The sequence below is a fragment of the Aethalodelphis obliquidens genome, unplaced genomic scaffold (genome assembly GCF_003676395.1).
Source record: "Aethalodelphis obliquidens isolate GAN/ISIS:26980383/991018 unplaced genomic scaffold, ASM367639v1 scaffold8, whole genome shotgun sequence".
Taxonomy (NCBI): Eukaryota; Metazoa; Chordata; class Mammalia; order Artiodactyla; family Delphinidae; genus Aethalodelphis; species Aethalodelphis obliquidens.
In genome coordinates this window covers 56,940,746-56,955,171 of record NW_020837952.1, presented here as the reverse complement: position 1 = coordinate 56,955,171, position 14,426 = coordinate 56,940,746, and the positions used below count along the sequence as shown (strand labels likewise).

General features: G+C 39.0%; 1 protein-coding gene across 7 annotated transcripts in view; it reads left to right on the top strand.

The window, feature by feature from the left end:
• The window catches only part of SLC25A17 (solute carrier family 25 member 17), a 56,577-nt gene extending 44,363 nt beyond the window's left edge, over positions 1-12,214 (top strand). For 2 of the 7 annotated variants that reach the window (XM_027107754.1, XM_027107756.1), the window contains one exon: positions 405-1,459. In XM_027107754.1, coding sequence (XP_026963555.1) covers positions 405-552 — 148 coding nt within the window. In that variant the 3' untranslated portion in view covers positions 553-1,459. Of the gene's footprint in view, positions 1-404; positions 1,460-2,142; positions 2,231-8,231; positions 8,269-8,985; positions 9,450-10,572 lie in introns of those variants that run through there. The other 5 variants (XR_003433022.1, XM_027107759.1, XM_027107755.1 and 2 more) reach the window with 5 other exon arrangements.
• The last annotated feature ends 2,212 nt before the right edge of the window (positions 12,215-14,426 follow it).

Genomic DNA, 14,426 nt, shown 5'->3' with positions numbered 1-14,426 from the left:
CTTTCTCTCGTTTTGTTGCGGCTACAATGATCTAAACCAATTGGCAGCTTTGCCACCATTTAGGGACTGTTAGGTTGAAATAACTGAGTTGGGAGAGTGTTAAAGTCAAGATCTAAAAGTTCTTTGTTAGATCCCAGATTTTGGCATAAAAATGTTTTTAGGATTTTAGGATCTGTACCCTATCTGTGGGATACTGTCAGCATTCCACTAATTAATGGTGGCTGTGAAGAAATACTAAACTTTCATCAATCCCCAAATACGTTTAAAGATAAGAAGTACTTAAACAACAGAAGTCCGTTATATCTAAAACTTCCATAGCTTCTTTTGATCCTAAGAATAAACCTTTGCAAAATAGTATTGTTTCTTTGAAAACCTTTTGTTTTTTCTCACCTCTTTCCTCTTAGGCGTTTTGGAATAATGGGACTCTACAAAGGCCTTGAAGCCAAACTGCTGCAGACAGCCCTCACTGCTGCTCTCATGTTCCTCGTTTATGAGAAACTGACGGCTGCTACCTTCACGGTCATGGGGCTGAAGAGCGCACACAAGCGCTGAGGCACCTTCCACCGCCAGGCACTCAGAGATGCTCAAGACAGGGGATCCTTCTCTGTGAAGAGAAGCGGTTCCCCTTTTACTTGCTCCTTCCACTGAGAATTTTACCCTCATTGGCTTGGAATGCATCTAAGTTTACACATGGAGTATAGCCAGCTTGACCTGTTACCAACTTAGTTTTATGATGGTTGGTTGAATTTTGTGGGGGAGGTTGGGCCAATGGCCATATGAAAAGAAAACATTATTGAAAACCTAAAAATGAAAGTTTATGGGGGTTTATTGGTTTTTTTTTGAGGGGAATGGACTCTTGCTCTCATGTATAATCTTTTCCAAGTAGAGTCTTTTTTTAGATTTGCCAGATGGTCCCTTTCCCTTGAACCCTCCCCCAGGTCCTAGGGCAAATTTGCTACCATGTAATTCTCCTCATATACTTTTGTATGTCTTCATCTTGGTATTTTCTTCACTAAAAATGTTATGACTATGCCATAAGCATGACTTTATTTTTCTTGGCATTTTTTTCCTCCTGCTTAAGGAAAGGTATCTTCTTTAGTGTGTGAGCTATTTATTTTGTGGGGGAAATGAAAATTATTAATTCCAAATGAGTCTCTTATAAACTATTTGTAAATATCACTTATTTAGTATTTGACATAATTTTAAAATATTTATTTTGAATCAACCTTTTCACTACAAAACTTGAGGTTTTATGTTCATCCACATAGGCCCCAATAAATTGTCGGCACAAAAGTCATTCTTAAAAGTTGCCCTTTATAGTATTGCATTGAGTTTACAAGCAGCTGGTAAAAATCACAGAAGAGGGAGCAGATACCTTGTTTAGGCTCTGGAACATTATCTTCTTTTATAAACTCTTGGTAGAGACTGTATATTTTGAGAATAAACTTGATTGAGGTTATTTCTCTTTGGAAACATTCCTTAGAGTCCTGCTACTCAAAGAGTGGTGCCTCAAGCAATAGCATCGCCATCACCTGGGAGCTTATTGGACATGCAGTCCCAGATCTTCTGAATCATATTCCGCATTTTAATAAGATATCTAGGCAATTTGTACTCACATCAAAGTTCAAGAGACCTTAGAGCTCTTGACCCTGCAGAAGATACAGTTGGTTTCAATTATGGAAACCAAGACAAAGATTGTTCTTAAAGGAAGGATAGACTAATGTATTAGAGCAACCTCTGAAAAAACTGGGAGTCCTATGTCATCATTTACTTTCACCTCGTAGCACATGTTCAGGTTCGTAGGACTTTTGTTATGTGGCCAGCAATGAATTTAGACATCTCAAGGCACTCAAGAAGCAAACTCCCTTGACATTAGTAGAACAACAGCTTAGTTCTACTTAGTTTGACTTAGTTTTTGACTTAGTTTTTGTCCCTATAACACAATGACAGGTTTTTCATTTGTAAGTCTAATTCATTCAGAGTCAGAGAGAGTAATAATCAAGTGTCTGTGGACTCCAGTATTTAAATTCAATTTTGAGAGTGGAAATTTCTTTCTCTTATTTGTCCTCTCATCCCTGTGGTAATTTCAAAATATGTGATTATTAAACTATTAATAATTGAAAGATCATTGTGTTGTTCTAGAAAACAAGAACTAAGAGGAACTGATAATCTGGGAACTAGCCTGAGCACTCGCTTATTTAAGCTAGAGAACTGAAGACAGAGAACTGGCCCCATTACTACTTTTTATTTTATATTAAGGTATGTGTTGTGTTGGTGGCGAGGCTTGGGTGGGGAGCATGGGAGAAGAATGATCATAAAGGTACCATGTGTACTTTTGTTACTATTTTAATTTTGATGTCCACTTTGGAACTTGAATTTTGAGCTCAGGGTATCGTGTATTGTTGGTATGTTAAAATAATTTCCAAGTCAGGTTATATAGTTATATTAGATGTTTATGATGTGAGAATGTATTTGATGCTTCTTTCTTTTCTGATTTTATGAAGGAACAATTTCATAATGTGGTTTATATTCCCTTTGGAATCTTTACAGACTCACTGCATAGTTGAAACTAGGTAATGAGTCACCCGGTTTTGTAATCTTTGATTATTAAATAGTTACTTGAGAAAACTAAGGAGCCGAAGTCTATACTAAGGGAATGGAAAATTTTTTCTTTTTGATTCTTTGTGAGGTTTCTTTAGAATGTGAGGATTAAGAGCCTTAGGGATTATGTTAGTGTCACCTCAGTAGAAAACTTAATCTGTGTTTTTAAGTGGACACTAATATGTCCACCCTTGTCTATTTTACAATTAAGTTTGAAATGCAGAAATAGGATTTACCATAAGAACAAAAGCAGTGGGAGTTAGAATCTTGGGTTTTATTCCCAGCTCTGTCACTGACTAGCAAGTTACGTCATCTCCTTGTGCTTCAGCTTTTTGATAAGTGGAGATAGTAATACTCACTACCCACTTCAGAGGATGTTTGAGAGCTAATGATGTCAGCTAATTCCCTTTATGATCGTGGGAGAGGGAAGATCTGAGTGAAACTTGTGACAAGCCTAGATTTATATAGCAATTTCCCTTCTTAAAGCTTGTACACTTTCTCATTTTATAACCCCAATATCTCTGTGAAATAGGTAAGGACGAGTAACGGTATCCCCATTTAATTAACAAGGAAATTGAGACAGAACTATCAAATGACTTGCCTGGTTGGAGTCAGAACTAAAGTTGAGTTTCCTGCAGTCTAGTGTGATGATTACGAGAATAGGTTCTGGAATTAGACCTAGGTTCTACTCTGATCCTGCTCTTTACCGGCTGTGGGAACAAAGCAATTGCTGAACTGCTATAAAACTCAGTGTTCTCAACTGTGAAGTGGAGATCTTGATAAATCTACCTCATAGGGTGATTGTGAGGATTAAATGAGATCATATACATAAATTTCTTAGCACAGGGCTTGCCACATGAGAAAAGCTAGATAAATGTTAGTGATGACTATTATTATAATATTATTGATGAGGGATATGACTGTTTGAATAGATGCAACCGTGGTTCAGTGGAAAGCACACTGAATTTTGAGCCAGATCTGTGTTCAGATTTTCATTCTATCACTTAAAAGCATTGTGGCCTCAGACAAGTCATTTCCTCACCTTTCTTAGTCTTTATGTGTTTATTTGTCTAATAGAAATGATTACCGCAGAAGACTGTTTTATATATTTAAAAAATTTTTTCTTTAATCCTTCTTTAATCTTTAGAACAGGATGTAGATATACATATGTATATACATATAGGATGTAGATATACATATATATGCATATATAGATATAGATGAGGATGTAGATATACATATATATATATATATGCATCTGGCAGAGTACATGACGTATAAATGTGCTTAATAAATGCCGGGGTTTTCTATTCAGATGTAATTAACATACAACATTTTATTAGTTTCAGATGTACAACATAGTGATTTGATGTACATATATATTGCAAAATGATCACCACAGTAAGTCTAGTAAACATCTATCACTAAAACATCCATCAGATAAATGCTGTTTGAACCAAGAGAACCTTCTAGGTTTTACTTTGGGGCAGTGTTTCCTCTTTCCACTTGTTTTAATTGTGAACATTTCTTTTCTGGGAGGCTTTTGTGTACCTCCTCAAAAGTGAAGCCAAATCCAGTAAGTTAATGTTTTATCCAGTATTCAGATTAAGGCCCCCAAACATTTATCAGTTCATCAGTAAAATACGAACTCGTTCAGTAGCAGAAAGTCCCTGGCTGAGCTAGCGTCTCATCTTGGCTCTCTGGAAAAGCTAAAGAATTGTGACTTCATGGGTCCAAATGCCACACATCTCTGGAGAGCCCTCCCTCTGGGCAGGTAAATTACTTACCTGGCAGTGTTGACTGTCACCAGAATACCAAATATATATGAAGATTCACTTGCAGATATTTATATATGCAGTGAATGTAATTAATGTGACCCCCACAGGGTTTTTACCACTATAGAAATGAAAGGGCCTTGGGTTAGTGCTGATGTTTATGGGACATACTGGTAGCTGCTGAAAACTATGTTCACTGGGACATAGACAAGAAAATAACTCATCCATGGGCTAGGTGAGAGAAGAAAAGAAAGAAAATTACTATGTAAAGACAGAGTGAAGAAGAGATTAGGAGATGGATGGAAGGTTCATGGGGAGGGAGGGACAAGGCACCAGTGCCTAGCACAGCACTCAAGGAGACATGATCAAAAAATGTTCATAGACTGGGCAGTGAACTGCAGAACCCAGCCAATGAGGTCCAATCTGGGGAAAGGGAAGGAAAACTTGGTTTGGAACTAACCATGAAAATGGGTAATGGAACTTCCATGCATTAGTGCCTGGTAAATGCCAGGCACAATTAACTTACATACGTCTTGATATCTTTGTAACAACTCTAAATATATGAGGTTCATTCCCACTAACAGATAAACTAGTTAAGGCTTCAAGAGTAACTTATCTATGGTCACTCAACGATTGAGGGTCAGGATTTAAAATTTAGGCTGACTCCAGGACTTTCTACATTGCCACACTACATCCCTCAGATATCTTTAAAGTAAGACTTCTAAGCCAGGGCATGGTTCCCTTTTACAACCTAGAGGGGCATATGATTGAAGATATGTAATTCTTTCTGTAATGAACTATCTGAACCCCAGTATGATGCTACAAATCTCAAGGAAAGCCTGTGGCCTTTGTATCCAAGGGTGGCTCCATAAATCCATGCTGTTTCTTGCTTCAGTGCCTGTGTTTATAGTTTCAGGAATCTCTTCCTACTCTTCTTGGTGAACTGCCCAGATCAGGCATCAGCTCTTCCTGGAAGCCTTTCTGGAACTTTGCTTCCTCCTACTCACCCACCTCCAAAGACTCTTGTACTTCTTTACTATTTTGTACATATGTCTATCGTTGACCTACTCCATTTAGTTTTGAATTGCAGTATCTCTGTCTTCCCTTAGATACCAACTTCTTCTGGCGCAGGAAACGAGACTTTCAAGTAGAGTGTCACTCAGGGTAGGCACTCAGTTGTCACATGAGTGTTTTTGGCTAAAGATAGTGCTGACCCTTCTCCAATCAAGTGCATCTGTTAATTATGAGTTTACATATGTTAGAATCCTTGTCCTTTGGCATTTTCTTGGTCGTTGATTATCAGTTTTTCATATTTCTTTTCCTTAATTAGTTCACACTTTTTGGAAGTATACTTTATTTTGCTAGTCATTTGGCTTTTTTAAGCTTTAAAGATCCATTATTTCTTTGCTTTAATTGTAGTCACCAAAATTATCTAACTGTAGTGGTATCGCTTATCTAATTCTTCCATGTGTACTTCATTCTTGTTTTGCTTTAGCTTCTGTAGAACCTATTGACAGAGTAGATGGCCAGCCAAGTAGGTGATTCCCCTATGTGGGTGTGGTATGTAGGACCTTATTAAATTGCAAATTCCTATTCTAGGACTAACATTCTATTCATTTATTCAAGAAATCGTTTTTGATTACCTCCCATATCCAAGCACTATGGCAGTTTGCTGGGATTACCCAGATGAAAAATACTTAGTCTCTGCCCTTATGTAGCTCATTGTTCTACATGGGGGTCAGACAAAAAACAACTTGGAATTCTACCACTAATGAGTTCTCATAAGAAATGTAATGGAGGGAACTCCCTGGTAGTCCAGTGGTAAGGACTCTGCGCTTTCATTGCCAAGGGCCTGGGTTCAGTCCCTGGTTGGGGAACTAAAATCCTACAAGACACACGGCATTGCCAAAAAAAAAAAAAAAGTAATGTAAATGTTCAGGAGTTGCTTTGGGAGCATGGAGAGGCTGGGCCCACCTCTGTCTTGGTCTGTGTAATCAGAAGGCAACATTTGAATTAAGAACACACCAAGTAGGACTTCCCTGGTGGTGCAGTGGTTAAGAATCTGCCTGCCAAAGCAGGGGACACAGGTTCGAGCCCTGGTCTGGGAAAATCCCACATGCCACAGAGCAACTAAGCCTGTGCACCATGACTACTAAGCCTGTGTGTCACAATTACTGAAGCCCACATGCCTAGAGCCCATGCTTGGCAACAAGAGAAGCCACTGCAATGAGAAGCCCTTGCACAGCAACGAAGAGTAGCCCCCGCTCACCACAACTAGAGAAAGCCCGCGCACAGCAACAAAGACCCAACGCAGCCATAAATAAATAAATTTATTTAAAAAAGAGCACACCAAGTAATGGGTGGAGGACCTTCTTTTTTTTTTTTTTTTTTTTTTTACGTTAATTTGACTGCACGGGGTCTTTAGTTGTGCATACAAACTCTTAGTTGTGGCATGTGAGACCTAGTTCCCTGACCAGGGATCGAATATGGGCCCCCTACATTGGGAGCACAGAATCTTAGCCATTGGACCACCAGGGAAGTTAGAGGACCTTCCTGACGGAGGAAATAAGTAGTTTTGCAAAGTAGAACGAGGGTGATGCTTTATTATTTGTACATTGGTTTGAATTGGATACAGAAGCTTCCCAACCTAGATCTCTGAGTTGGACACATGTTGGAACTGGTGGTGGCTACTGAGAACCTGCAACAAGGAAGAAGAGACGATCAGGATCCTTATCCTGCTTAACAGTTTTATCTATGGTTAGATTTGGGTCTAAACAAAGAAGATACATTCCCTGTACTCCATGAATTTAAAATCTAATTTTAAACATACTTTGAAAATTAGACATAACATGAATCATTTTGTTCCACCTCTATGAAGAAGGGCCAGCAAGAGTAGTTTAGGGTATCGTGAATTGCTGTGACTGTCAAGGTCTGGAGTTGCACTTTATCTGGATCAATGTGGACATGTTTACTTAGAAAATAGTTCTGAGCCTAGTTGAGGATAAAACCCTAAGTACTTTATTGTGCATTTGTTCGTGTATTAAAAATTATAAAAGCAGTGAAGACTTAAGGGAAGGGGAATTTAAAAATTGAGAAAGTCCTTTCTATTTCTCTTTTAATTTACAACTGGTTTATAGATGTGGCATTTACAGATTTTTTTCTTAATGCTCTCATTCTCACTTTATTCTCTCTATTGTAAGAATTACTTTAATTACTTTTATACTGTATAGATGGGGAAATGGAGACGCAGATCTGGCTCAGGTCACATAGCAAAGGATTGGGAGTCAAAAACGTGAATTCAGACCTCCTGATATTCTATCCAGTAATCTTTCACTGTCTTGTACTGCTTGGAGGTATCTCTGTTTTCATTTTGGTTTAAAGTTTTTCTTTTAGCTTTTTTAGGTTTTTTTTAACAACAGTAATACACAGTCATTAAAATTTTTTCAGAAAATACAGAAAAGAAGAATGAAGAGAGTAAGGATATGTTCCTGTATATATATGTTTATATATCTTCCTATATTCTTACTGCCTGGAAATCACTGCTAATATTTAACTATATCTATCTTCAGACTTGTTTAAATATGTACATTCACAGATATATTTATAGATAAGGTTTTTTAAATGAGATCAAACTATGCCTAATTTTGTAACTTTTTCATCTCAAATATAATTTGCTGTCAGTAAATATCTATGTCATAATTTGTTACATAGAATTGCATTGTATGAATGTATCATTATTTAGTTAGACTCCTACTGATGGACTTCTAGGTGGTTTCCAATTTTTTGCTATTATAAGTAATGTGATAAAATCCCTAATATATGATTCCTATTATATTTTCTGATTACTTCCTTAAGAAAAATTTCCAGGAATATCCAGTTACCAGGTCAAAAGGTATGCCTCCTGTGAATTATGTTATTAAATTAAAACTTCATCCTATCTATTCCTTTATGTTCCTTGTCACTTTGGAAACACTTTCTTTCTCTCCTCACCTCTCCTTTGGCAAGCTGCAGGAGAATTCCATTCTGAGTGTGAAAGGGAAGAAGAGTTGTATGCCAGGGGCTGAGCTGTACATGCTTTTTCATTTAATTCTCATAACAGTCCTATGAAATTCAGAGTTAAATGAGGTATATCAAAAGTAATCATAATAGGAGTTTAGATTTGCTGAAAATTAGATTTCTTCCAGCAGATGGCTTGGATCATTGAATATCACATGCTAAAACATAATAATTTATTGAGCTCCTACCATGCGCCAGTTGCCATACTAGATGCTTTACATAAATTATCTTATTTAATCCTTCTACAAAGGTTCTAAAGCCTGTGTACTTTCCACAGTTCTCCCCCTTTGAACCTTGGTTCCAAGTCTGTATCCTTGCTCCTGTGCCTTTGTTAGATGGCAAATTCTAGAGGGCAGGGACTTGCTATTAATCATTTTCTGAATCACCGTGAACATGGGGTCACATTGGGCAAGTGCCTCTGTAAAGATGCTTTATGATTATGATCGTTATGAAAAGCAAAGAAGACTTTTACAATTTATCTTTGTTGACTTTTTAATTTATAAGTAAGCTATTTGATAGAAAATGGCTGTTGTTTTGTTTTTGTTTTATGCAGCTGCAGATATGGAGAAACCTTTAGGCCACCAGAGGGCATTGCAGTCAGCCTCCTTTATCATCACTATAAATCACTGCTGTCAGAGATGCCTAGTGAAAATTGTTCCCAGTTTAACCAAAAAGAGAAGCATTCTTAGACCCGATGAGCAATCTGCATAGGACCTGTGGCTTGAACTTGGTGGAGCACTACCTTGAAGCACCCTTTTTATCTATAAAAGCGAAGAATGGAGTAGGTAGTATTTTGCTGAAATTATATTCTTTTACTTTTTCCTTTCCCCAAGCATATGCCTAAACTTTTAATTTGTCATCCACAATTTACAATCTTCTCTTGGCCAGATATTAAAGCTGGCAGCTCTCAATCTCTATAGAAACTGAAGGCAGAGAAACAATAGACAGAGCCTTTGTCCAGTAGCATCCACCTCTTTACTGGTCTTTACTGACACTAATAAAAACTTGCAAAATTGACTGATCCGCAGTTGAGTGACTCCTTCGTTTCTGTTCACCATCTGATAGAAGTGCCAATAGGCAGAAAAATGACTAAAAGGCAGAGCAGGAAAGAAAAGATGTAAAAGGCATTTTGATAATCCGTGAATTTGAAAATCAATTTAAATCTTTACTAGACAAGTATTTTTTAAAATGTAAACAGGTAGGGACTTCCCTGGCGGTCCAGTGGTTGAGACTTTGCCTTCCAATGCAGGGGATGCGGGTTTGATCCCTGGTCTGGGAACTAGGATCCCATGTGCCTCAGGGCCAAAAAAACCAAAACATAAAAAAACGGAAGCAGTGTTGTAACAAACTCAATAAAGACTTTAGAAATGGTCCACAGAAAAAAATCTTTTAAAGAAAATGTAAACAAGTAAATCTTACCACATAATTTGAAATAAATTTTCTAAGTATTGAGGCTTCTAAGTTGCAGCCAACTAGAGCTCTCATTGATCTGTGCCGCAGGAGCGTTTAAGATACTAATTTATCTCACAGATATTTTTGAGTACATTCGTACTGGGCACTTGATAAGCACTGGCATACAGATATGAATAATAATCTTAATGTCGCTTTATAGTTTAGAAAACAATCTGGCATCCACTGTCTTACTTGGTACTCGCTTCATACCGCTGAGATGAATTGGGCAGATGATAGCTCTCCATTTTACAGGTGGGGAGATGGGTTCAAATGGTGAAATGACTTGTTCACGGTCACACAAAGAGTGACAGAGTAGGACTCAAACACAGGTCTTCTGACCCAAGTCCCATCCTTTCCCACAACACCATGCTGTCTTCCTAGAAGAAGTGAGCCTATTACTCTCAAAGGAGGACTTGAGGGATATACTACGCCAGAGGACCCAGGGTTTGAAGTACGTACGTTATAGCCACTTGGTGGTTTTGATTGTTAGTTTAATAAGCAACTTAGCACGTAAGTTCAAAAGCTTACCAGTACTATTTCTGTTTTTTCCAAAAATGAAAGGTAGATTCAGTATGCAGGCAATGAAAAAAAAAAAACAAAAAACTGGAATCTTTTTTCCTACTTGGTTGACATATTTACTAAGAATTTAACTTTTTCAAGTCTCTGAGTCCCTGCATCTTTCCCTCAGGTATGATTTATGCAGTAATGCCCATGTTAAAAAGAACAGGACCATCATTTGTGTGTCAAGCTTAGGTAAGAATGTCTCTAACACAAAGTTCACTGTGTGCTTTTTATGTCTTTGGTAGTTTTGGAACATAATACACTGGCTAGAGCGCTTATCAAGTAACCTCTGCATTAAGTTGTATTTCTCTGTTTACTTCCCTACCTCCCTGGATAGATTAAGGGCCCATACTTCTCATCACCATTACTGTGTCCCAGGCATTATTATGAGTACTCTATAAATATTTGTCCAATGAGTATATATATTGAGGGAGGTGGGGTATAGTGTTGAATTTAGGTTTGTCTAAGCCAGAGTACCTAGAGTTGCAATCCCCGGGATAGTATGTATTTTGACAGAAAGTAAGACGTGGCTTCCCCAAGATTTAGCATCTTGGCAATTTCCCCACATTAAATACAACATGATACCTGTATTCCTTAGTCTGAAGTGAATAAAGTGTGTGATGTGTCCAGGCAGAAGGGAGCTGAGAAGCAGATGCACAAGCTTAGCACTATGTAAGCAGAAAGAATACTATGTAATTAAAACGAGAATGCTGGCATCATCCTTCTCACATGTTTTTCATCTGTGCTCCTGGTCCTAGAGTGCAGTTTTCATTTTTGTGTCTCTGGTACCTAACAGGAGACTTAATAATGGTGCTTAATAAGTATTGTTGCCTTGTACCAAAGGTACTCTGCTAATCAAGAAGTCAACAAAGAATTTTTGAGCATATACCACGTGCCAGCCACTTTGCTAAAGAATAGGGATACAGTGTGAGCAGAATAGATGAGGTCCCTGCTCTTGTGGGACTTGGGTTGGGATGGAAGGAGATAGCAAGGAGCATACAAACCAGTAAGGGGATTTTAGGTACAGATAAGTGCTGTAAACAGTATAACATAGGGAGCAGGTAGAGTAGGTAGAGCTAACATACTCTAAAGATATTTTAGTTACCAGCCTCCGTGTGAGAGAGAGTATTCAAGCAATGTGTGCAAGCGCTGATATGAGGAAGGCGGTAGAATACCAGAGCAGGAGAACACCAAGCCATGCAGAGATAGAAAAGGGCTCGAATGCAGTATAAAGTCGCCAACTAAGGGAATTTATATTAAATGTATATGTATATATTATTATGATGATTGAGACTTTTCCCTCAGCTTTGGGTCTTTGTATTAGACTATGTGGCAGGTGATATGAGACCAGCCTTTCTTCCGCCCAAACTTCATAAATTCGATTTCTAAACTTGATTCACTATCCTCATAAACAGTATCTTCTTTATCTGAGGTGCCGATTGGGCTTTACGTGTGCTATACTAAGTTCCAAAATACTGTTTCCACGCAGAATGGCCTCCCTGAGCATTCTAGGTCCAGCAGGTAGTGGCTGCAGATTGCCATGATTCTACTTCCACTCATGAACTTGGTGCTCTTTCCCCCACCTACCAAATTCCACCACCAAATTCCCCCAAATCAGAACTTGGTTCAGAACTGAATTTAGGCATGACCAACTAAAATCTGGAGTAAGTTAAGCAGTCACTTTTCTATTATCTTTTTTCTTCTTCTTTTTTTGGCCACACCATGCAGCATGTGGGATCTTAGTTCCCCGACCAGCAATCGAACCTGTGCCCCCTGCATTGGAAGCGCGGAGTCTTAACCACTGGATTGCCAGGGAAGTCCCTTTCTTTCTATTTTTATTTATGAGCTCATCCTTAGTGGTGATGCTGATTTTTTTTTAAACAGTTTTATTGAGGTATAATTCACTTGCCATATAATTCACCCATTTCAAGTGTACAATTCAGTAGTTTTTAGTAAGTTACAGATGTGTGGAACCATCACCACAGTCAATTTTAGAACATTTCCATCACTTCAGAAAGAAAGCCCATACCCTTTAGGCATCACTTCCTCATCTCCCAATTCCTTCCCCTGCTATCGGTAAGCAACCACTAACCTACATTCTGTCTCTTTGGAGTCCTCTGTTCTAGACTTTTATATGAATGGAATCATATAATATGTGGACTTTTGTGACTGGCTTCTTTCAATTAGTATGTTTCTAATGTTCATAGAAGTTGTAGCGTGCATTAGTACTTCATTACTTTTTATGACTATATAACATTTTATGAATATACAACATTATTTTATCCATTCATCTGTTGATGGGCATTTGGCTTGTTTCTATCCTTTGGCTATTGTGAATAATGCTGCTATGAACATTCATGTACAAGTTTTTGTCTGGACATATATTTTCATTTCTTTTGGGTACAACACATTCTCTTTGGTACATTCCTAGAAGTGGAATTGCTTGGTCAGGTGGTTACTCTATGTTTAATCATTTGAAGAACCACCAGATTGTTTTCCAAAGTGGCTGCCCCATTTTACATTCCCCCCAGCAATGTATGAAAGTTCCAGGACTTCCCTGGTGGTCCAATGGTTAAGAATCCACCTACCAATGCAGGGGTCACGGTTCAGTCCCTGGTCCAGGAAGATCCCACATGCCGTGGGGCAACTAAGCCCCTGTGCCACAACGACTGAGCCTGCGCTCTAGAGCCTGCGAGTCACAACTACTGAGCCTGTGTGATAGCGTCTTTGGGGGCTAATCCTCTAGAACCACAATAGACTTTTGGGTGTGAAATCCTCATTAGTGACAAGACTCCTGTTTTGTTGAATCGTGACTATGTACACAGTTAAATACTACATTTCCCAACTTTCCTTACAGAGACGATGGCCTCCTCCCCTTCCCCTCCTCATCCTTCTTAACTGGCAAAAGTTATATGTGAATACATTCTGGTTGTACAGGCTTCAAACAGTAAAAATGTACGTCCTTTACCTGCTCTCCACCCAGAAGTAATTACCATCAACAGTTTGATACACAACCTAACAGTACCCTTCTATGAATTTAAGTCAGTTTATTTTCTACATAGTCACCCAGTGTTTCTGATTTCTTATTTCCTAAGTAATGTTCAGCAGCCTTTTTTTATTGAGGAATTTCAAGGCACATTTTAAAAAAATATCCCTTTGTAAGGAAAAGAAATCCAGAAATTTTGGGTTAGAGGAGCCTTTTGGAATGCACTACCCTGTTACCTTCAATCACATCTCTCCTGAGTCTGAGTTCTTGTTTTCCAAAGAATGGTGAAAATCTATTTTTCTCCCTTAGTCTTCTAGTAGCCAGGTTAAAGTGAGGTCACTGTGACTGTATTATCTTCAGAGAGGAAGCACCTCCCCTTCCTTAGGATAGAGGCACCTGCTGGCTAAGTAGGCAACAGGCCTAAAGATTTAGGGGCAACATATAATTTCCAGTCCAAACATCTACCAAATATAGAGTGTTACTGTATTCAAGGCATTGTGGAGACTCTGTGGGGTGTATGAAGAAATGCAAGGCAATCCTAGCCCCCAAGAAGCATGCAGTTTATTCTGGAAGATAACCAGCAATACAAGATTGTTTACTTTTATGTAAAAAGTAGTATCTATGGGAGTCAGGATGGCGGTGTGGGAAGACACGCAGTTAGTCTCCCCACAACTAGGGCACGTGCCAGCCACTGGTGGGGGACTCTGATGCCCAAGGAGACTGGAGGAACCCCAGAGTGAACCGGTAGGACATAGGGGGACTGAGGGGGAAGGAGAAGTGGAGGCTGGACAGGGTCGGCGCCCCTGAGGCTGGGAAGATCAGGAGAGGCAGGTGGGAGGGACTCTCCGGGAAGAGCGGAAGAGGAGCAGAGAGCGGTTGCCTGGCCCACTCGGACTGGGGAGCCTGCTGAGCTTCCAGGCCGGTAACACCCCCGCCCCCCGCTCCAAAGCCCCATCCAGGCCGCATGGGTCCTGGGGGCATAGGAGGGAGGCTGG